Genomic DNA, 20452 nt, shown 5'->3' with positions numbered 1-20452 from the left:
CGCTCGCAGCCCCGCTGTAGCCACTAACCCAGCACCTGCACGGCTCCTGTTCCGCTTCCAACAGCGTCCAGTGCACTGCCCCTCGAGCAGGCGGCGAGGTTCCGTCGGGCAGAGGGCAGAGGGCAAAGGTGATGTCCCAGAAGAAGCGCCTCCAGGTAAATGCGCTTTAAAAGTTAGGCGTCCCCGTAATGCATACATGTTCATCCCCGACATGCTTTCCATTTTTGGTACACATATATTAACTCAAACCAAGCAGAGCTTCTGATTTACAAGACTGGGCTGCACACATGAGAGCAACTCGCAGGTGGCTGGAGAGCTACAAGTAGCTCACAGGCGTCTCGTTGGAGAAGCCTGAGACACTGGTTGGTGGGCCACAGTTGGAGATGCCTGTTCAATTCTTACTCGCCTATTTAAAATATACTTTTGTCACAGCTGAGTCACTTGAACGAGTATGGATGTATATTTTGCACACCAGTTTGCAGGTGCGGGATTTTGGGGGACCCAGGAGGCAGAATGAGAATAAGATTCCTGTGTATGGGTTGCGTCAAACTCTGGGGTCCTGTGCATCTATTACCCAGGGAAATTAGTTTCAAAGTAAAAAAATACAGAAGAGGATATTCGCATGACCCAGCCCATGCCTGTTTATAGAACTAGGAGTTGAGTAAGGTACAAGAGTAACACGAGGTTCTTAACAAAAAGGATGACAAAACACGAACTGCCTTCAAACTTGAGCAATAGAGGCATGAGTGAGGTACAAGAGTAACACGAGGTTCTTAACAAAAAGGATGGCAAAACACGAACTGCCTTCAAACTTGAGCAATAGAGGCATAATAAAAAAAAAACACCTGAGACCGTTCAAGTAACCGAGTTATTACAGCGAAACTGGGCTGGAGATCGAAAGTGTTACAGCAGGGAGAGAACTGAGGCAGACTAGATTAATCTGCTTACTCTGGTTTGTGTTCACTATGTTTATAGTAAAGAGAGAAGCTGACAGAGCCATTTACAGCCCATCTCTAATTTCTGGGTACCTCATTGACCTTGGATGTTGAACTGTATTGGGATAGTGTGTGTTAAATCGTCCTGCAGTATTTCTCATTTACCAAGATTTAGTGACGCTTCAGTGAAGTGGGTGTGTAAAATTGCTACCCTCAAGATTCAATATAAGCGATCTATGTTTGTGAATACAATTTGAAATGGTCAATTTGTCTTGCAGGTTGTTAGAGCGGATATCCTGGTTGTTGGAGCTGGGAAAGCAGAGATGGTGAAGGGTGACTGGATAAAACCTGGTGCTGTGGTGATAGACTGTGGAATCAACCATATTCCTGGTAAGAGATTGATGAAGTTTGAGTAGTGTTTAGTTATTTATGAACTGTCTACTTAATTCTTAGTGTTAATAGGGAAACCAACTGGAAGTGAAAGAAACATTCTAAGTGTTGACTCTTCTGTAGGTACAGAATCTTAATAGTCTGTGTTCAGTGCCCTTCCAACTGCCACTCATCGTCAATGACATAGTATTCTGCATCTATATGTTTTCCATACTAGCTGCAATTCTGTTTTCATTTGCTCTTTGGTGCAACAGATGTGAGTTGGAGCCTGTCTAATAAAAGGTTTCTACCTATAGATGATATAGTAAGGGTTGTTCCCATTTTTAAAATACCTCTGCATTATGTTTAGAAAGCATGTTAAGAGTTTTTGTGCAATAAAAGCATTTAAACGTTTGCGGTTTAAAATGCAGCTGAATTTGGAATACTGAAAGCAGTATCAGAATTGAGGTGGTGGGGGGATTTTTTGTTTGTTTTGTTTTTGTTTATGCTACACTCTAATACATATTCTCTTTTTTGCTTCTAATGGATGTTATCTTTTTGTTGGTGTATACCAGTGCTTCAGTTGAGGCTACCAATCATTCATACTAGTTAATGTTTATCGTACTTTCACTGTTCCCTCAAATCAATTTATCAATATCAATTACATTTTGAGCCTTCCATTTCAAATGTATTTACATTTTTAACCACTTGGCTGCTAAGGCCCCTCTTGCCCCTCAATGTAATTTCCATTGAAATCAATGGAAACTCCATGACGAGTTACCCTTGTCATTAGCACTGAAGGGGTTAATAATACTTAGTATTACATTTTGCTTAATAATCTGTAAATACTTTAATATTTGATACTATTATATTTTGTCTGGTCACGGACCAGATGTTAAGAACCACTTACCTAGAGCTCGCCCCCCTCTAAAATTCACTCGCTAGTGGTCTAAAGGGCTTTTTACCCCTGCTGGAGGCAGAAAGACTGCAGGAGGTTATTTACGAGGGGTGGGGCCTAGTTCCGATGCTTGGGTGGGCCACCTCCACCCATTTAGTCTCATATAAAAAATCCCTGGTGTCTAGTGGGCTTTCTGCCTCCCCTGGGGGGTAGTTTGGAGATAGCAAAAGAAACCGAGCATTAGGCCATTGTGAGGTGGCCCCTTCCACCTCAAAAAATAGTCTGGGGGGGGGGGGGGGGGGGGGAGTCTAGCAGGTGGATCTGTTCTTTGTGATTACTCTCCTGCGCGATTCCCAAATAGAGATCCAATAGGGAAAGGTACCATTGGAAAATGGAGATTCTCCCCTTTACAATTACACCTCCCCCATCCAAATCTGTGCCTGGGGGCTGAAATATGCCCATTAACACCAATATGTGAAAGTAAATAAGCCAATCAGATTGTCTTTGCACAGAAGAAAAAAAATATAGCTGCGGTTGCCGGGAAAGCTCTTCCTCAGCAGCTGAGACTATTTGTTTCATAAACTTTTATTCGATTACCACTTGTTTGTAATCATAAAAAGTACACATTAAATACAGTAAACGTAAGCAATTTCAATGTCAAAGTACTAAACAAATAATAATTTCTGCCATAAAGTGGAAGAAAGTTTAGAAGAAAGAAATTAAAAATTTTAAGATAAGAATTATAAAGGAAAGGTACATCAGTTTTAAAATAAAGGTTTCATATTCATCACCAGCTTTGCCGTGTTTTAATGCTGGCTTTTAAAAAAGTGGCCATGTACTTCGCAACATGTGGTGAGTCCAAGAGCTGCAGGAAAAGAAATGCGGGGTGACATGACCTATGTCCTGAAGATTGAAGAAGTGGGAGAATCCAGAGTTTTCGTGATGATTTATAATATTTACAGAAAAAAGTAATATGGATTGTAGATTGTAGGGAAACTCCATTACATGGACAATTCATGGGAGTGCGAGACCAGTTTTGAACTTCGGGGAAGGAAACTAAACGGAAAAAGGTGTTAAAACGGAATCTAGTCGAGGTATTTCTCATAGTTAGACAGATAGTAAGTCAGGTAGGGTTGAATGCCTTTGGTAATTTGAATTGCACAGATTTGAGTGTTCGAAGTTTTTACAATCTCCGACTGATTGCGCAGTTCTCTCAGGTGGACCATGCACATCTTTTTTAACTCTTTACTGGAGATGTCTTCGACACTGGGTGGTTCGTCAAAATAAGACCTGCGACCAAGATCATTAAAAAAGTTCCGCACATAAACCAGCCAGGGAATCTTGTGCCAGTTGGTTAGGGCTATACAGTCTGCGATCAAAGATCGTGTCAGATGACACTCAGGTTTAGACCATATGCGTTGCCACAATAAGATTGGTTGGGAACGGATTGTATCTATAATATAATCCATGCCAAGTTCTTTGTGGGAAGCATAGTTCGGGGCACTTTGGGGAAGGGCCAGCAGATATTTAACAAAGGCGTTCTCTGTTATCTGTAAGGAGTCTACGTGGCCATACCCCCATACGCCTGCACCATAGGTAGCCACACTATGGCACTTAGCGTAATAAATTTTCAGGAGTTCAGGTGAAGCGGGTTTGCCTAGCTTTCTCGAAAAAGAGACCAGGGCCGATGTTGCTCGCTGAAAGAGAAGGTTCCTGTTGGCCGTTGCCTTTCGCCAATCCAGGGAGTCATCCACAAGAATGCCCAGATATGGATAGACAGAGGTTTTCTCCAGTCTTAGATTGTTCACCAATAACGGTTTGGAATGCTTGACCTTGGGTCCAATGTGCATGGTGAATGTCTTTTTTGTGTTGATTTTCAGGCCAAGTGAACTCATGAAACTACAGTATTTGTTGAGTTGTTTTTGTAGTTGATTCAGGGTTCGGGCTAGGATGACAGAATCATCTGCATATAGCAGTGCCGGTATTGGACGATGATTTATCTGGGGTAGATCCTGGCTCCCTTCCAACATGGCCTGCTCTAATCCATTTGTATAGAGATTGAACAGGAAGGGAGCCAGTACGCAGCCCTGTCGTACTCCCTTCGCTATCGAAAAGGAGCGGGATAGCTCACCATTGATACCAAATCTGACGCTGCCTGTAGCGTCAGAGTAGAGTTCTCGTAGGAAAACTATAAGAGGTGGGTCCACTCCAAGTTCACTAAGTATTGACCAAAGTTTCGCGTGCTGAACACAGTCAAATGCCGCGCTCAGGTCGACATAGACAAGGAGGATGTTTCCCCCTTTTGCACCTACTTACTTTCCGGCCAAGAGGGCGAGATTCAAGGCCTGCTCGACAGTCCCAAGACCCTTCTGGAAGCCGTATTGCAGGTCGGTCATGATGTTTTTTTCCCGGGCCCAGGTTTGTAAACGGTCCAAGAGTACTTGACCTGCAATTTTGCCCATGGAGTCCAGAAGGGAGATTGGCCTGTAACAGGCCGGGTCGTTTCGGTCGCCCTTTTTAAAGATGGGAAGGAGGATTGACGTTGACCATGATTGTAGCAGTCCAGCAGATGTTACTGCTGCCAAGACCTGAGTGATTATTGGTGACCATAGTTCGATGTTGTGAAGAAAAATGTCCAATGGGACTCCATCTGGCCCAGGAGCTTTACCTGGTTTTGACTCCTGAAGTGCTTTAATGACTTCCGTACAGTTGAAATGGATGTTTATCGGGTAGATGTTATTTTACGAATTGTAGGCGGCACTATGTTCTATTCCTCCTTTGTCCGGTTGAGAATGACCAAAGATTTTAGAAAAATGCATGACCCAATCGTCTGCCGTGACTGCGACATCTAGGTGCTTCCCCTTGGTAGTGTCGGCCAGAAAGGGGGATCTTATAACTTGGCAAAATAGAACACTGTCCTTACGTTGGCAGCTATCATGAAGTTGAGCCCAGAGGTTTTTCTTAATTTCTAGTCTTCGTTCCCGTCTAGCTATGTTATAAAGTTTCCTTAGGTTTGAAATTTCCACTGGGTCTCTCGCGGGTCTATGAAGGGCTTCCTTTAAAGACGAGAGAGCCTTGCGGCAAGCTGTATCGAACCACCTCGGAGAGGTGGGGTTGTTGTTCCTGGATTTACCAGAAAGTTAATTTTCAATTGTCTTCAAGATATTCTGGAAACTACTCACGATTGTCTGGGGAGTGGAGTCTGATGATAGGCAGTCAATTATCCATGGTTTAGTTTTTCCGAGGACCCTCTCTGTTACTTCCTCTGGGTCTACCTTGGCCCATTTGACTGTGTAGCCATTTAATTTGTTCATAGTTAGTGCATTTTGTTTTAGGTGACTCAAAGTAAAGGAATGTGATTTAGCCATTTTTGGCATAACTCTTACACTAATCGGAAAGTGATCGCTGCTGGGATCGGTCCCAGTAGCGAAATTAGTTACTTGGCCTTTGAGATTCTGGGAGGACAAGATGAAGTCTATCGTGGTTAAATAGCCTCTACCATGGAATGTTGGGGAAAAATCTTTTTGCGGTTCCACTAGATCATTTACGAAGTCCAGTTCAAGGGAAAATAAAGACTCGTTTAACTTGTTGCCACAGATGGAGTGGGCAAAGTGGGACAAAGGACTGCCATGTTCATCTTGAAGGCCGCAATTTCCATTTTTATAGTTAGAACATAGCGGGAGATTAAAATCACCACCCCAGATTATGTGAGCCAAGTTTGAATGGGAGTCATTTTGCAAGGATGTTAAGAAGGTGGTAATTACGGTTAATGTTATTAGACAGTCCATTGTAGTTGAGTTGTTATAGTAGTTAATCAAAGTGTAAGTGGAATCTTTGGTGAATTTTATTTGCAGAATTTGGAAAGTTGGATATTCTTTTAACTTCCGAATAGATAATGAGGGGACAGTATTAGCAACGTAAATGGCAAGACCCCCCTTTGGTCTGCCCATAGCTCCTTGAATTGCTGGTATGTGGAAAGTTCTATAACCCACTAGATGGTTTGGAGTGGTGGACCATGTTTCCTGGAGGCAAAGTATCTGATGTTCCCTTGCTGTTTCAAGCCACGTCTGCGATGTCAGCTTGGAGCGCAGGCCTGCGACGTTCCAGTACATTATTGATAAGCTCGAGTTGTTTGAATCAGGTGGAGACTGGAAGACGGGAGGTTGAGATGGTAAGTGCTCTGATAAGGTCGTGGTGGCTACAGTAATGGTATTCTGATCATAAGGATGGTTTAAATTAGTGTCGCATACGCCCATTAAGGTTTCTGGGATATTGACCGTCGTTTCGTTCAGAATAGCATTACAAGATTCTGTGGTAGTCTCAGGCTGGGAACTGTTGGTAATAAGCAGGATTGGTTCTGGTTGGGCCTGGGGATTAGACAGGTATGATTGTGGGCCGGGCGTTAGTGGGGCGACCGTAGTTTTTGAGGCGTGGGTCTGGGATCTTTTAGCCCTTAACGGTCAATCTACCATTTCCAGGCAGTCATACCTGTTTTTGGTTGGAAGACCCTGCCAACCTTCCATTGAGTAGTGAGATCTGCCTTGTTGCCAGGGCTGGTTATGCCAGTCTCTGTTCCTATTTCTGCTCCCATAGTTGTGGCTATATCCCACCTGGTTCCAATGTCCTTCCTGGGGATGCTGCCAGTTTAAAATGGAAGGGTATTGATGTGTGTTCAGGGGGGGATATAAGAAAGAAAGATGTTGGGCGTCAATTATGCCCTTTTTCTCCAGAGAGGGCCATGAGCAAATATGGTCCACAGCGGTTGGATCCCTACAGTTTACTATGATGCAATCGCCGTGAATCGATTTATGCTCATTCCCTATCCAGATTACTCTGCGGACAGTGGAAATCCCACCTGAATGGTAGGGCTCTAGTGGTCTATTTAGGCTTAGCCACTGTAGGACCTTATTCTTAAGTGACCGGGCGGTTTCATTCATACCTTCAGTTAGTTCAGGTACGCCTGTTAAAATGACCGTGTAAGGGGTTGCCTCCGGAGGGAGGTGCACAGGTCGTCTGGATCTTGGCACTTTTTTAGGTGCCATTGAGAATTGTGTGATCGTTGTTCTAGAAGGTGAGACTGTCGATGTGTTTTTTATGACTTGGTTTGTGTTTGTATCTATTGTAGTATTTGCGGTATTTACGACTTTTGGAATTTTTACAGGTTCTAATCCTGATGGAGTCTGGGGCAAATCAGTAGATGCTTTAGCCTTTTGCATGTTAGACACTGGGTGTAGTTGTTTCTTTGCTGGTGGAACTATATCTCTCGATATTGATAGGGGTGGAGTGGGCACGGAAGGCTGTTTGGTTCCTGCACCAGATTGTAGGGATTGAGAAGCTTTGGCTGGGTGGATGTGGTTTCCCTTCCCTTGGTTAGATGGACGTGAGGTAGGCACGGTAGGGTATGTGCGTGATAGGATTGCTAATTGGGCTTCTATGTTCCTTACACTAATTTGTATTGGTTTTAAGTGTTGGGAAAAAAGATCTTTGATTGTAGTTAGTATTTGCAGGGTAGATTTACAAACTCTGCATGTGTTATCTGTCTCCTCTACAGTGATGGTAGGAGGAATAGAATTGTTTGCGATTAGTGCATTTGTGCTGGGTAGTATGGGCTGTAAGGACCAATCCCTCCCAGATTCCAAAGGGGTGTCGGGCGCCACTACATTACCACATGGGTTACTGCTTCCTCGTTTAGGAATGGCTCCTTCCCTCAGTCCCCGAGTTTGTTTATCTACTGTTGGTTCCAGTGTAGTCTGCGTTTGGCAAGCCTCTAGATCCGGGGTAATCTCTAGATCGACTGTCAAAAGAGAGTCAGACTCTAGTTCTGTAACGGATAAATCCACTGAACATGGTACTGTGTGAATATCAACTACAGCTGCAGATGGTGGGAGAATCACTGCAATAGGAGCTTGTTGGGTGGGAGAGGCCGCGGTAGCCAAAGGGCCCAGGGAGGAGCGTTTCGCTTTGATGAGGTCCAAAGATACTCTACGTTCCAGAAGAGAAATACTATGCTCGATGGCCTCATTAGTCCGTGAGATAAATTGATCTATAGGACCTGTGATCTGAGCTACAGCTAGTGCCGATTTTGTTTTGCTTCTGGTTCTTCCAGGCATGGTGGATAGAGGCGACGACAGAGTACATAAACGTGTCGAGATGGATAATGAAAATCAGGGGGGGTGGCCCGGTCCGGTCCCTCCCGGGCGCTAATGGGCTACAACGGGCCCGCCCTTGGCCCGGGCTTCGCCCCGGGCTGCGACCCGCGAGCGTCCCGCGATGCGCGTTACCAGACCTGCTTATATTCAAGAAGGAGGCGTGGCACTGTGAGGGGGCGCGGCTCGGCCGGGAAGAGGAACCAGCTGTTGGTGTTTAGAGGAATGCTGGTCCTCGCAGTCCCGGTCGCCGCGCCTCTCGCCTCCTCTGCGGCCACAAGGTGATGTACTCTCCTCCAAGGATCCAAGAACAGGCAGGGAACTGAAAACGCTACTCCTGTAGCAAAGGGAAATGACAGGCATTCAAAATCCTCTTGCGAGCGGCTGAGACTAGGAAATTAAAAAAATAAATCCCTCTGGTGCTTGTTGCAGAGGGATTTCCTGCCTTGGGTGTCAGGAAGTGCCGGAGCCGTCCTCCGCACCCAAGAGGTTAAAACAAAGAAATGAAAGATAAAGCATTTCAAAATACTGGAGGAAAAGCAAATGCATTTCCTATGGTATCTCAAAACTTTAAATAGAATTCTGTGTTTTCAAGCATTATGAATAACATGGTTTATTTTTTAGAATGTTACACTGAGGAAACTAAATCACATTTACTCTTTTTAAATTTGTATCAGAATTTGAAGGGAAAGGCTTGCTAAAGTCTAATTTACTCCACAAAGTATCCAACCGTTGGGTCTTTTTTTTGTAGACGCCCAGGGAAGATGATTTTGGGCTTCTAGGAGAAGTGTAAGGCTAAGTACACCTTCTGCCTCAGGCACCAGCTAAATAGGTGCAACAGATGCGGCCCCCCTAGTAGCATAAACTTTTGTGTGTAAAAGCGTGTGCTTCCGTGCAATCTGTGGAATGCAGACGTCCAAACAAAAATAACCCTTAATGTCTGCTTTTCAGCAATACCCCAACAAAAATATCCCTGTTGCTTTACAGACGGGTTGTGAGTGGTGGCGAGCAACACTGTGCAGGAGGATATTTGAGGGGGGAATTGGCATACCAGGGAGAGAGCTAGAAAACATGCACTGTCAGGTGCTTAATGAAAAAGAAAAATGTGTTCCCGCTCACATTTATGGAATTACAAGTCAGCCAATGAAAACGATTGTAAAGGGGCTATTCTACAGGCAAGGGACAAACACCAGAAGAGTAAGGCAAGCAAACGATTCACGGTAAAGCCAACTAATGGTGAGTAGTCAGTGGACTGTAAGTTGACCTTAAGTTCACAACAAATCTTTTGCAACCAGACCGCTTACGCTGTCTGGTAAGCTCAACCTAGTAAGTGATTTAAAAAGTGTAGTATTATAGACAACTTACTAAACATTGGTGAGTAAACAGTTGGTTGCTAAGTTTTAAAGGTCAGAGTCCACAACATTTACTGCTCTGTGCTACAAATCAGTCTGTGGAATGCACTCCTCTCAAGGTCTTCAGCTTTCTTTGTCTGGCCTTTTTGAAAGGGCAAAACCCAAACGTGACGTGGTGATATTTTTGGACTGGCATTGGCCAAGACATTTTGATTGTCATATTATCTAAATCTACATGTATGTATGTCATAAGTGATGTTATATGTGAGGTCATAAACAGTGCATTGCAGGGGCATAAGTTATAGTTGGCTCAAGGAACTAGAACTGCTGAATTTCTATGGTTTTGTACAATTGAAATCTGAGCCTAACTAGTACGCCCCTGTAACCTTTGGTTTTATTAAGTAAATTTCTACTTTTTGAATGTTATTTTCTAATTGTAACGTTTTGGAGTGAGTGTGGGATTGAGTGCACGAGTGCCTCAGTGGATTCTGCTTGTTTTCTGCCTATTTTTTTCTGCTCACTTATTACTTTATTTTGCCGCTTTCTGCTTGTTGCTAACCTTTTAGTTTTCTTCCTTCTGGTAGGCTTGGGCAGAGCTTGTGGAGTTTCACTCTGCAAAATGCCGCAGTTACTGAAAAACGTCACCAAAATGCGCACAGTTTTGTGATTGGGCCAAGTATTGCTCCGCCACCCTTAATTAAGTCCCCTTGTATGCAGAGAGTAATTTGGGTTCAAGCATCCCTCCCATTACCACCAGTAAGTCTCCCACAGCAGGATTGCTGAGACCTCGTTAGAGGCCCGCCCCCTTTATCAACCATCCTGCACACTACAGGAGGATATATATATAATATATGATCAAGGATCCTCGGAGATGAATCGCGTCATGCTGCTGGTGCTTATTTGAATCAATGAAACAAAAATCTGCACCTACCTGTGGTCCGTGCTCCTGTGCCTGTCTTTGGGAACAAATGTTGGAGTATATACACATACATACATACATACATACATACATACACACACATACACATGTAAAAAATACAAAAGGCACAGCAGCAGACCAAGGTCCATCACATTAATTCTGTCTGTTTCAAATATATGCTGGTGCAACTTCTCCCAACACCTGCTGCCAAAAGGTGTATAAAAAACAAATGTTCATAGAAAAAGGAAGGTGCACTCCAATAAAGTCAGTTGCGCAAAAGAGTTTTTTGAAAGTTCTTTTCTTTACTCATATTCCATCTTTTCATAAAAACGGCACAGCCAACGAGTTTCGTTCCCCTAGTGCCACAGGAACTTTGTCGGCTTACGCAGAGAACACCTTGGATATGGTGATCTCAGTCAGTTAGGCAAGGGTCCTCACTACGAAGCGTCACCAAGCTGAAATCGTCCCGGGTGTTCACGTTCTCGAACTGTTCATACAGTCCGCATCGAAGGATACTTTCCAAAGATAGTGTCGGCATTCAGGGGTAAATAATTATTTTCTTCCTGTAACGGGAGTCCGCCTATATTTAAAATCATCTAGGAACAATCCCAGAGTTCTTGCTGTATCTTATAAAGACCTCCGCAAAAAAGAGAGGAGGACCGGATTCGTGAGTATATGCCTCAGTAAAAATTATATAATAGCCCGTATCTAAAATAGGGCACCGTTGCGAAAACAAGGAACAGTGGATAGAAGAGATTCTTCTCCCCCGTTATGACCCGGCGTACACCTTGTAAGTGTCCCGCCCGTGATATCGATAAAGTGAGCCCCCAGCACCTGTGATAAGGCGCGTAGGTCCGATGTATCGGGTAGCCGGCAGACCCGATATATCACGGGCGAGCCTTTTTCTATGAACACATACACATGTGATATATGTATATATAATTATTATTATTTTTTTTACATTTCTCAAACTACTGATTGGATTTATACTAGATCTGGGCCAAGTGCTACCTTTCTGCCAAATTTAGTGGTATTCCGTCCAGTGGTTTTGGGTTGTGGTGTCTAAAAATCTCTCTGGAATTTAACATTGGAAAAACTCTTTTTGATGTATTTTTTTCTCTTATTTATAGAAGCTTCCAGCCAGCCCCTTTAATCCAGAGGTCTGTCATTCATGTTTTTGTTCCACCCACCACAGCATAGATTATATTACCAGCCCACTTCAGCCATTGGCTTACCTCACTAATGGATATGAATCTGCTCTTGCACACTTGTCACTCACAAAAAGTAGTCCCCTTCAGTACCAGTGATTACTGGACCAATTTTTGCGTTTCATGTAAAACATTAAATACTCCTACACATTTTAAAATGCCCACGTGTCTGCATATCTTTGATCTTTTTTTACTGTATTAAAAACCATTGAAATATGCGTACTTATACATGCATAGTAGGCCTTTTGAGAACATTTTTTGTAAAAGTATAAACGATTCCTTGCTTAGCCATGCGTAGTCAGCATCAGTAAACGGATTTGTCAAACTTGATTAACAAAACATTTCATAATGACTTCCCATGTGTGCTTTTGGACATTTGTTTGTGGAGCTCAGGTTGTGGACTGACCTTGTAGCCAGAACATTGCCCAACCAAATCTAACCTGCTATTCGAGTTTTATTGCTATTCTCGAGTGTCTGGCCTGTGCCAACGATTGATGAAGATTATCACATTTACACAGCCTGACCCAATCCTACATCGAGGCTTCTGAGCCCGATGCTATTAAAAATGTATCTCACTAAATGTAGAAGAGTGGGTTAACAGCCCTCTTTACCAGAACCACTTGTTGGTATTTCGGAGCGTTTCAAATATACGCAGTTCTGTGGATTGGCTAGCTGAATAATATATTCCTTTGTTGGCCAGTATAGTTTCACGGCCGTGGAATTCTTGACGAATTGCTTTCCGGTCATACCTTTTGTTTGTAAAGTTGCTGTAGGTCTTTGTTACTGGGTTCTTCTGTCCACATTCTGTACAGAAGGAAGCAGTAAGCCGCTTTAAACATTTCGCCCAAAAACGGGAAACTTTATTTTTTTTCTTAACCGCAATCTGACCTCAGGTGGTTTACTACAACAGTTCCTGGGTTAAAGTCCCTTTAATGTTTCAAAATTCTTTAACATCAAAATAGTTATATTTATTTTACTCTTGGGTAGGAAGACCTGTGACACTTAGATATTAATTATGATTTAAAGGGACGTGAATGTTTGCATTGATTCCTGCACACTTGGGTTCTGCACTTGTCGCAGTTATGGAGTTGCAAATTAAGTCTTTTGAATTTCTGTTATGCTGTTGTACTTAATAAAAATGGCAGCATTCTCTGCAGTCCTGTGCATGTGCTCGCACACCGCCCCGAGGCAGGGCCAGACTTGGATAATAGTATTTTTCACGGATGAACGCATGCGTTACGGTTCTGCTTGTGAAGAAAGAACTGAAGCAAAGCTGGCGAATCTGGTTCCTGTTGGAATGTGGGATGCGGTTTGCTGTTAATGGGATTACAGAAGAGAAAGGGCATGTGTGTTCCATTTGTAGAGCCGTAGGTTAAGGTCACAATCACGTAAATCTTTAGGCTGGGGCGTAGCTTGGTCTGTAAAACTGTGGGGTGTATGTGTTTTGGGGGGAGGGGGCCCTGCAGATTTGCCGACAATTGCGTTGTCATGTGATCTTAATCATTATATTAAAAGGATTTAGGGTCAGTCGAAAGGCAACGGAGGGCGGATTGTGTGGAATACTTAAATCACGGTATTTTGTAACATGTCCATGATTTAAGACCTTCGAAATGTTAATTAATACATGTAATGGGGGGAGGAGAGAGTGTAACAACCCAAACAGCCCCCCAACACACACAAACTGTACCCCTGTCTTTAGCAGGAATGACTACAGCATATATCAATATTTCTGGAAAGTGCAGAGGCAGGTGCAATATCTTAACTTGCACATTTTGTTAGTTGGCATTGGGCTTCGAACCCCCTCCTTGTGTATCATTGGTTGGCTTGGTTGTCCCAATTATTTGCTTGCTTCTCTTTAGTTAGTGCAAGCTGGGTTAATTTCCCCTCTGTGCCCCAATCCCTCTTGGCGCCTGTGCATGTGTTTTTAGACTGTCTCCCTTATATGCTTCTGCCACCCGCTCACCCCATGTTGGTTTCTCTCGCCCATGTGCTTTTGTCTCCCTCTCTAGTTGCTTTACCTCACCCACTTCCAGTCTTGTTGTTTGCCCCACCCACACTCTGTGCTCCTTGTTGCTTGCCCTACCATCACGTTTATTGCTTGCTTCAAGTCCCGTGTTTCTTACTTGTTCCCACTCTTGCGTTGTCACTTGCCCTTCTCCTGTGTCATTTTTTTGCTTGTCCCATCCCACCTTCTTGTCCGTACCCAATATCCCTCCCGTCCAGCTCACAACAAAATATGAGGCTGCCATCTCTGGCTTTCTCCCCCACCCCCCTCTAACTTGCAACGGCGTGGCTATATAACATGGCAAAAAGATATTGGCAAAGCCAATCGCTTCAGTAGGTTAAGGCCTATTGGCTTTGCCAATGCTTGTTAGCCCTTGTACTAGCTTAGACCGTATGATTTTACTAAAATGATACATCAATTGTACTTTACTCAAGCCTTGTGGCTGACACACAGCAGATGTTTAATCTCTTGTAACTATGTAGCACAAAATGAAGGCACTGGGATGGAGCAGGCTCCCAGGTTCAACTATTGATCTATTTCCACAGTAGAGATGCCAGCACATCTAGATGTGCTCAGTGTCATTACTCTGGGGTTGGTGGCACTACAGCACAGTTAAAGAGGTATTGTGAGCACACCAGTCTGGTCATTGACTTTTTGGCAGACACCTGCGTGGCACTTTATCCTTGCTGCATGCACGGTTTGGCGTGCATTTGGAAGCATTTTGAGCAGCGATTTTTCCAGCTGAAAGAGTAATCTTTTTATTTTTTATTTGATATGCTAGGAATGTTTTTACAGTGTTCTACGGCACAAACATAGTCAAGAGACAGTAGAGCCCTTTACTTGAGCACCAATATGTGCTGTATAAAGCAAACGTTAAAGTAATGTTGTAGTTGGATGAAAACGTCATCTAAAACTTAAAATGTTAAACTAAAAATACCACTGAAATTCCTCCTATAGTTTACTGAGCTAACTAGACCTTTTGCCCCTACCATGACCCGTGTTGTCTTCCATGATGTCTTTGAACAAGTCATGAGTGATGCTATCTGTAGGGTCTTAAGCTGAGCATGGTAGGGCACACATTCGAGTTAGCTTAGTAAACTATAACTAGTGAATTTTAAGCCTAACATTTCTAAGCTTTTTGTTTTGTTTGTTTTTAAACATGAACTAAGCTCTAATTACCATACCCAACTTCCATGGGCAGCCAACTTCTTCTGCACTTTGCCGACTTGGCTCAGGCCCTTCAACCAACCTTACCCCTCTCAACACACATCCAGTTGTGGAGGTTTTCTTATTTGTAATTCATTTTCCTGGTCCCTCTGGAAACCCATGGGATTGTGGTGACCCCCCAATTTTTTTTTTTTAAATGTTGGTCAAGAATTGGAGGTCTGCTATACTGCCCTTTATATTGTATTTTTTTTATAAAGCATTATTAACACCACTGGGATCGAGAGCCAATCGGAGGAGCGAAATGACAGATGGGGTGGGGTGGGGGTGGGGGGGGGGGGGGGAGCCTGCTCAGCCAATCGCACTATATTTCCATTTTTTTTTTTTAAACTCTTGCTCCCTTGGGATAACCAAGGGTCCAGCTGTCAATCTGTCTCTATTATTTTACACTTGTTTTAATAGCATTCCCAAAAGAAAATACAAAAACCAACTAGGCAAATAAACATTGAAGCAATTTCAGATACAAAAACGCGTTCAAAACCATAACTCTATTTTTGTTAACTTTAATTTCTCCTAAACCACTAAACAGATTTACACCAAATCAGCCATTGTTTTCTGTATCGTCTGGGTTTCTGTATGAAAAGTGAGAATATTTTTATTTTAATTTCTTTAGAACCATAGCCCCTTTTCTCTGCCCACACTTGAAGGATCAGCCCCAAAACTCCAGGAAGGGGCGGGCACAGGGGGAGATTAACTTTTTAGTTTTTTGTGAATATTTATCAAACTGCGTCTGATCTAACTATAACTACACCACTGTGATAGACCTATACTCTCTCACTAAAAGTCTACAGCTCTAGCCTTTGCCTATAAGCTGCCAAAAATAAAACAACTTGAAAAATGTAAAAAGTCCTCTTACAAATCTCCTCCAAACCTCGGGGAGGTGGTAATGTCATTTTTAATTTTGGAATGATTGGTCGATCTGAAGTAGAAGCACTGATGCTTTCCATATGCATCAGCTTATGTATCATGTGCAGTGTAGCTCCGTGCTTGTGGTTGCGCAGAATGGGTTATTTTGTGTTGTGAAACTCCCATCCCCCCTCCTACATTGTTTCTGAAAAGGCCTTCTACACGATGTACTAGCAGATGTATTGTGAACACAAATGAAAATTGGGTATTTTATTGCTGATTATTTTTTTTCAGTGTAACCTATTTTAAATGTGTTGGGCTGTAGGTGCAGTATTATCTTTGCCAATGTAGTACTAATCACAGGCATTTGTTAAGCATACTTGAAAATTCTCTGCTTTCTACGGGTATATTTTTAAATGTTCGCAGTTTTGGAGTATTGTGCTGTAGATTTGCCCTTCCTACCTTGCCTGTCAGGTAGATGCACTGATTTGTATGTTTAACCTTGTTTTATCAGGTAACTAAAATTAGATGGGCACCTTTAGGCCGAACCCCTTTTTCCCAATCCTTTAACTGTAGTAACTCAACATGCTCAGCACGTCTGTTTAATGTCCACAAATGTGCATATTGACTTAACAACTGTTAAAGATCTGTTGACTTCCAAATGATGCAGCTGCCAGCCCGAACATCCTTTGATGTCCCTCTGAAGTGCTCTGCAGGTTTTATAAAGTATTCCAAAGTGGGTCTTTAATTGTGATGGCTTAACGTTTGGACACCATATGCGATTGGTCGGTGGTAGCAGGGATCTCAGTTAAGTTATGGGTTTAAGAGAGAAGAAGAGAAATCCAGTTCAGGTCGACAGACCTTTAACTTTGAATGAGATCAATCAGGAGCTGTACATCACATGTAATTATCACGATTACTGTTCTATTTTCAGGAAATAATGAGTTTAAGAGTTAAAGGGTTTTATTAATCCAATCTTTTAGCATTTCATCTTTATTAGAATCCACATATAAATTTGTCAATATCAGTCATTTTTTTTTGTCAATTAAAAATAGTCCTCAAATCGTATTAAAAATGCAATAAAGGAAATAATCTTTATTCTAGGATTAATGAGAAAATGTCAGTCAGAATCCATAAAGAGTTCCAGTTTGAGAGCGTGAGAGTACAAGCATAAAGCTTGGCATCAAAATCAGCTCAACAATTTATCAAAGCAGAACGTCTCATAAAGCGGTCCAAGGGAATTCAGTAGATTCTCAGCGTATTGTTGAAGGAATGGGGAGTGGGTCTGGGAGTGTCTCTGGGTAATATGTTCACCTATTCTAGGAACACCCACTATTCTAGATAACACATTTTATTGATGTTGCAGCTAGTGGTTTCTTCTTTCTTCAGCCTCTGCGAGCCAATTGACTAATGCTAGGCGATTTTATAAACTCATTGATCTAATTGCCTCTAATTCTTTATTAGCAACTAGTAAAGCACCAGAAGTCCTGGTTGCCAATTTATCCACAACCATTGAAAGCTTTCTAATCTTCTCATCATTTAAGACCACTTCCACTGGTGGTATGAGTGCTCCAACAATTACTTCAACTAACTGTGTTCCATTGCCTATACTACGTTTATTTCTGTCTGATAATGTAATTGTTAAAGGATCTATACTGTATACATGAGGCATCTTGGGGAAATAGCAAAGCTAAATAGCAAATACCTTCCCAGTTACCTGAAAATAGGCATCCTGTCCACAAACAAAATAGACTCCTGGAATGACTGCTTCTTCTCCTTGTAAAATGTCATATACCTTCCGTAATTTCAAATGTGTGTTCGCAACAACTAATCTCTTCATGCGTCTTCTGAATTGGTTTCTTCTTTTGTGAACTCGCATACACCCTTTTGTCTTCTGTCTAATTTTAAATTTGGATAGATCATTTTAATAATCTTCTTTCTTCCAAATGTTTTTCAAAACTTCTTCCTCTGATTTTACTACATGAAGTGTTTGCTCTTCTTCCCTATAATGTTATAAAACACTTTCTTTAAAGGTATCATTAAGCAAGTTAAATTGCTTTTTTATACCTTACCATTGTCTGTAGGTAGGTATGGCCTAAAATAAAACCAAACTGTCTATTTCTTTTGCCTGTGGGTGTAAGTTCATGCTCTTCTGTAATGGAACTTTCAAAATAATAATGTAGTAATTTGAGTTATAATATTCAGTGTTCTCGCTTATATGCTAAGCAAAATACTACATGATTGCACATGACTAAGGCATGTGATGGTATGTCACCTCTTCTGCAGCTGATGAAGGTAAGTGTGCCCAGACATAGCAATACTTTGCATTTAATTCCTGTATTCCTGAACGGGTCTTGAATAAACATTTGTTGAGTAATCTTCTTTCATGTAACTCATGAATGATGTGTTCAATGTTGTTTAATCTATTATGTGTGTAGATGTCTTAAGAGCAAGTGTAGAAGTAATCTTCTATTTATCTGGTGTAACATAAATCACTATCAACATTGTTATGGCTACCAGGTCTACTCCTAAAAATGTAATGCCCATAACAATCTTACATCAAGCCCTATTCAGGAAACACATTTGCCTTTAATCAGATTGTTGAATTATTGCAAGTATAAATTTGTGTAACAGTCTACCTTCAGACTTTCTTTAAGCAGCTTTGTGGATTTTCTTTTGCAGTTCTTTCAGCTTTATTTACAGCAGTCTTCATATAGTCCTCTCTATACCTACTCAGTCTTCTTCTAAATGCTATCCCTACTCTTCTACAACAGCCTTTTGGCCTAGGGAAATCTTTGTATTTCTTTTTAAAGTATACATTTTTATGTATTTTTTTTTGCACTTTCATCATTCAATAGTGTCTCACTTTTGTTTCTTTTCAGAAATCTTTGTGAAACAGCCTTTTCCAAATGTATCTTTAGTGTGACGTTATAAGGATTTTAACAGGTGTGATCTCAGGTCAATTATATTTCTGTAGTAGGGGATCTTTGTGTATAGTCCTAATCGGTGAATAATCCCACCCATGTGCGTGGACCCCAGAGCAATCGAAATAGTCTCTTGAGTTGTCCTCTTCTGCAGTCCTGCTTAGCACTTGATTTACATAGTAAGTCCATTCAGGAGCACAATACCTTCGACAAGGCACTCGCGCTCTTTTTGCTCTTCTTGTATTCTGTTGATTTTCTTCTTCTGTGTCACTTACACTGCTTGATTTTGTCTCTTCTGCAATTGTTGGCAGTATGAGTTCAACTGACACACTGGATTTCAGTTTCTTTCAATCATAATTCTGTGGCCATTCAGTATTATAAGTAACTTTTTTTGATCCAGATCTGGTGTTGTCTTAACTGTGTCTAGGCTTTGAGATCTTCTCTTCTCCTTCTCCAGAAGCTTCAATGCCAGTTTGTGAAAATCACAGGAATCTGGATTGGTGTCACCACTTTCTCCTTCTTGCTGTTGTCTCTTGCAGTATCGCTCCTTGCAATTGTTCAGCCTGCGGTGGTTTGGTCACCAGTGCTTTGTTCAGGTGCACAGAACACTATTTCTTCATATGGACTTCTTACTCTCTGGGTGTGCAATGCATAGACCCAGTTTGGGACTGCAGCACACTTAACAGCAGAGTTTGTGGAGCAAATTACCTGGAAGGGCTCTTTCCATCTGTTCCAAACAAGACTTTCGCACGTGCTTCTTCACTAACACCCCGTTGCCGCGGCGAAGGTTGTGGCTCTGTTCCTGCTGTGGATTTAAGGTAGCAGCTTCAACCTGGTGAGTGACAGAACGTACCACATTGGCCAGTCCTCGGCAGTAATCGAGTATCATGGCATCTGCGATGTTCAAAAGTGCATTCGTAGGTGCAGCAGGCAGGCTCATTGATGGCCCCATCAATATCTCTTGTGGGGATAACCCTGTCTTCCTGTCAGAAGTACTTTGGAGACTCATCAACACCAAAGGCAAAGGATCTGGCAATTTAAATTATGTGGAGGCACAAAACTTGGCCAACCAAGACTTTGTGATTCCATTCAGCTGTTCAACAATTCCAGAGGTGTCTAGACGATGACTACAGTGTAATCTTTGCTCATTCTGCAAGGCTGCACAAAACATTCCTAGAACCTAATTGTTGAAGAGATTCCCACGATTTGACTCCAGAAAATCCTGTAATCCAAACTTTGGTGTTAATTCTCGCATCATCACTTTCACTAAAGTGAGACTGTCATATCTCCATGTTGGATAAGTTTCCACTCATCAAGATAAAACACATGTTATAACAAGGCATCTTGATAAAGTCCATTTGCATCCTGTTGAAGGGACTTCCTGATCTTCCTACGTAACTTAAAGTTACTGGTGTTCTTTTTCCTACGTTCATCTGCTGGCATGTCACGCAGTAATGGCACAATTCTTCTGCAAGCATCCTGAATCTAGGGTTAAACATTTTTTTCTGAATAATCTCACCATTGCATCTCTCCCTCGAAGTGTTGAGCCATTGAAATGTCATGTGAAACAATAAACTGTCTGGCAGCACTGGTCTTCCATCTGCTATAATCCAAATGCTGCTTGCG

General features: G+C 42.2%; 1 protein-coding gene across 1 annotated transcript in view; it reads left to right on the top strand.

Moving 5' to 3' along the window:
• The window catches only part of MTHFD1 (methylenetetrahydrofolate dehydrogenase, cyclohydrolase and formyltetrahydrofolate synthetase 1), a 349963-nt gene that overhangs the window by 50339 nt on the left and 279172 nt on the right, over positions 1 to 20452 (top strand). Inside the window, exon 8 of the mRNA XM_078660313.1 lies at positions 1214 to 1325. Within this exon, the coding sequence (XP_078516439.1) occupies positions 1214 to 1325 (112 nt within the window). The remainder of the gene's footprint in view (positions 1 to 1213; positions 1326 to 20452) is intronic.

This window comes from Lissotriton helveticus, chromosome 9 (assembly GCF_964261635.1).
Source record: "Lissotriton helveticus chromosome 9, aLisHel1.1, whole genome shotgun sequence".
NCBI lineage: Eukaryota > Metazoa > Chordata > Amphibia > Caudata > Salamandridae > Lissotriton > Lissotriton helveticus.
Note: the sequence above shows the minus strand (reverse complement) of the source record. Positions and strands in the feature narration are given on the sequence as shown.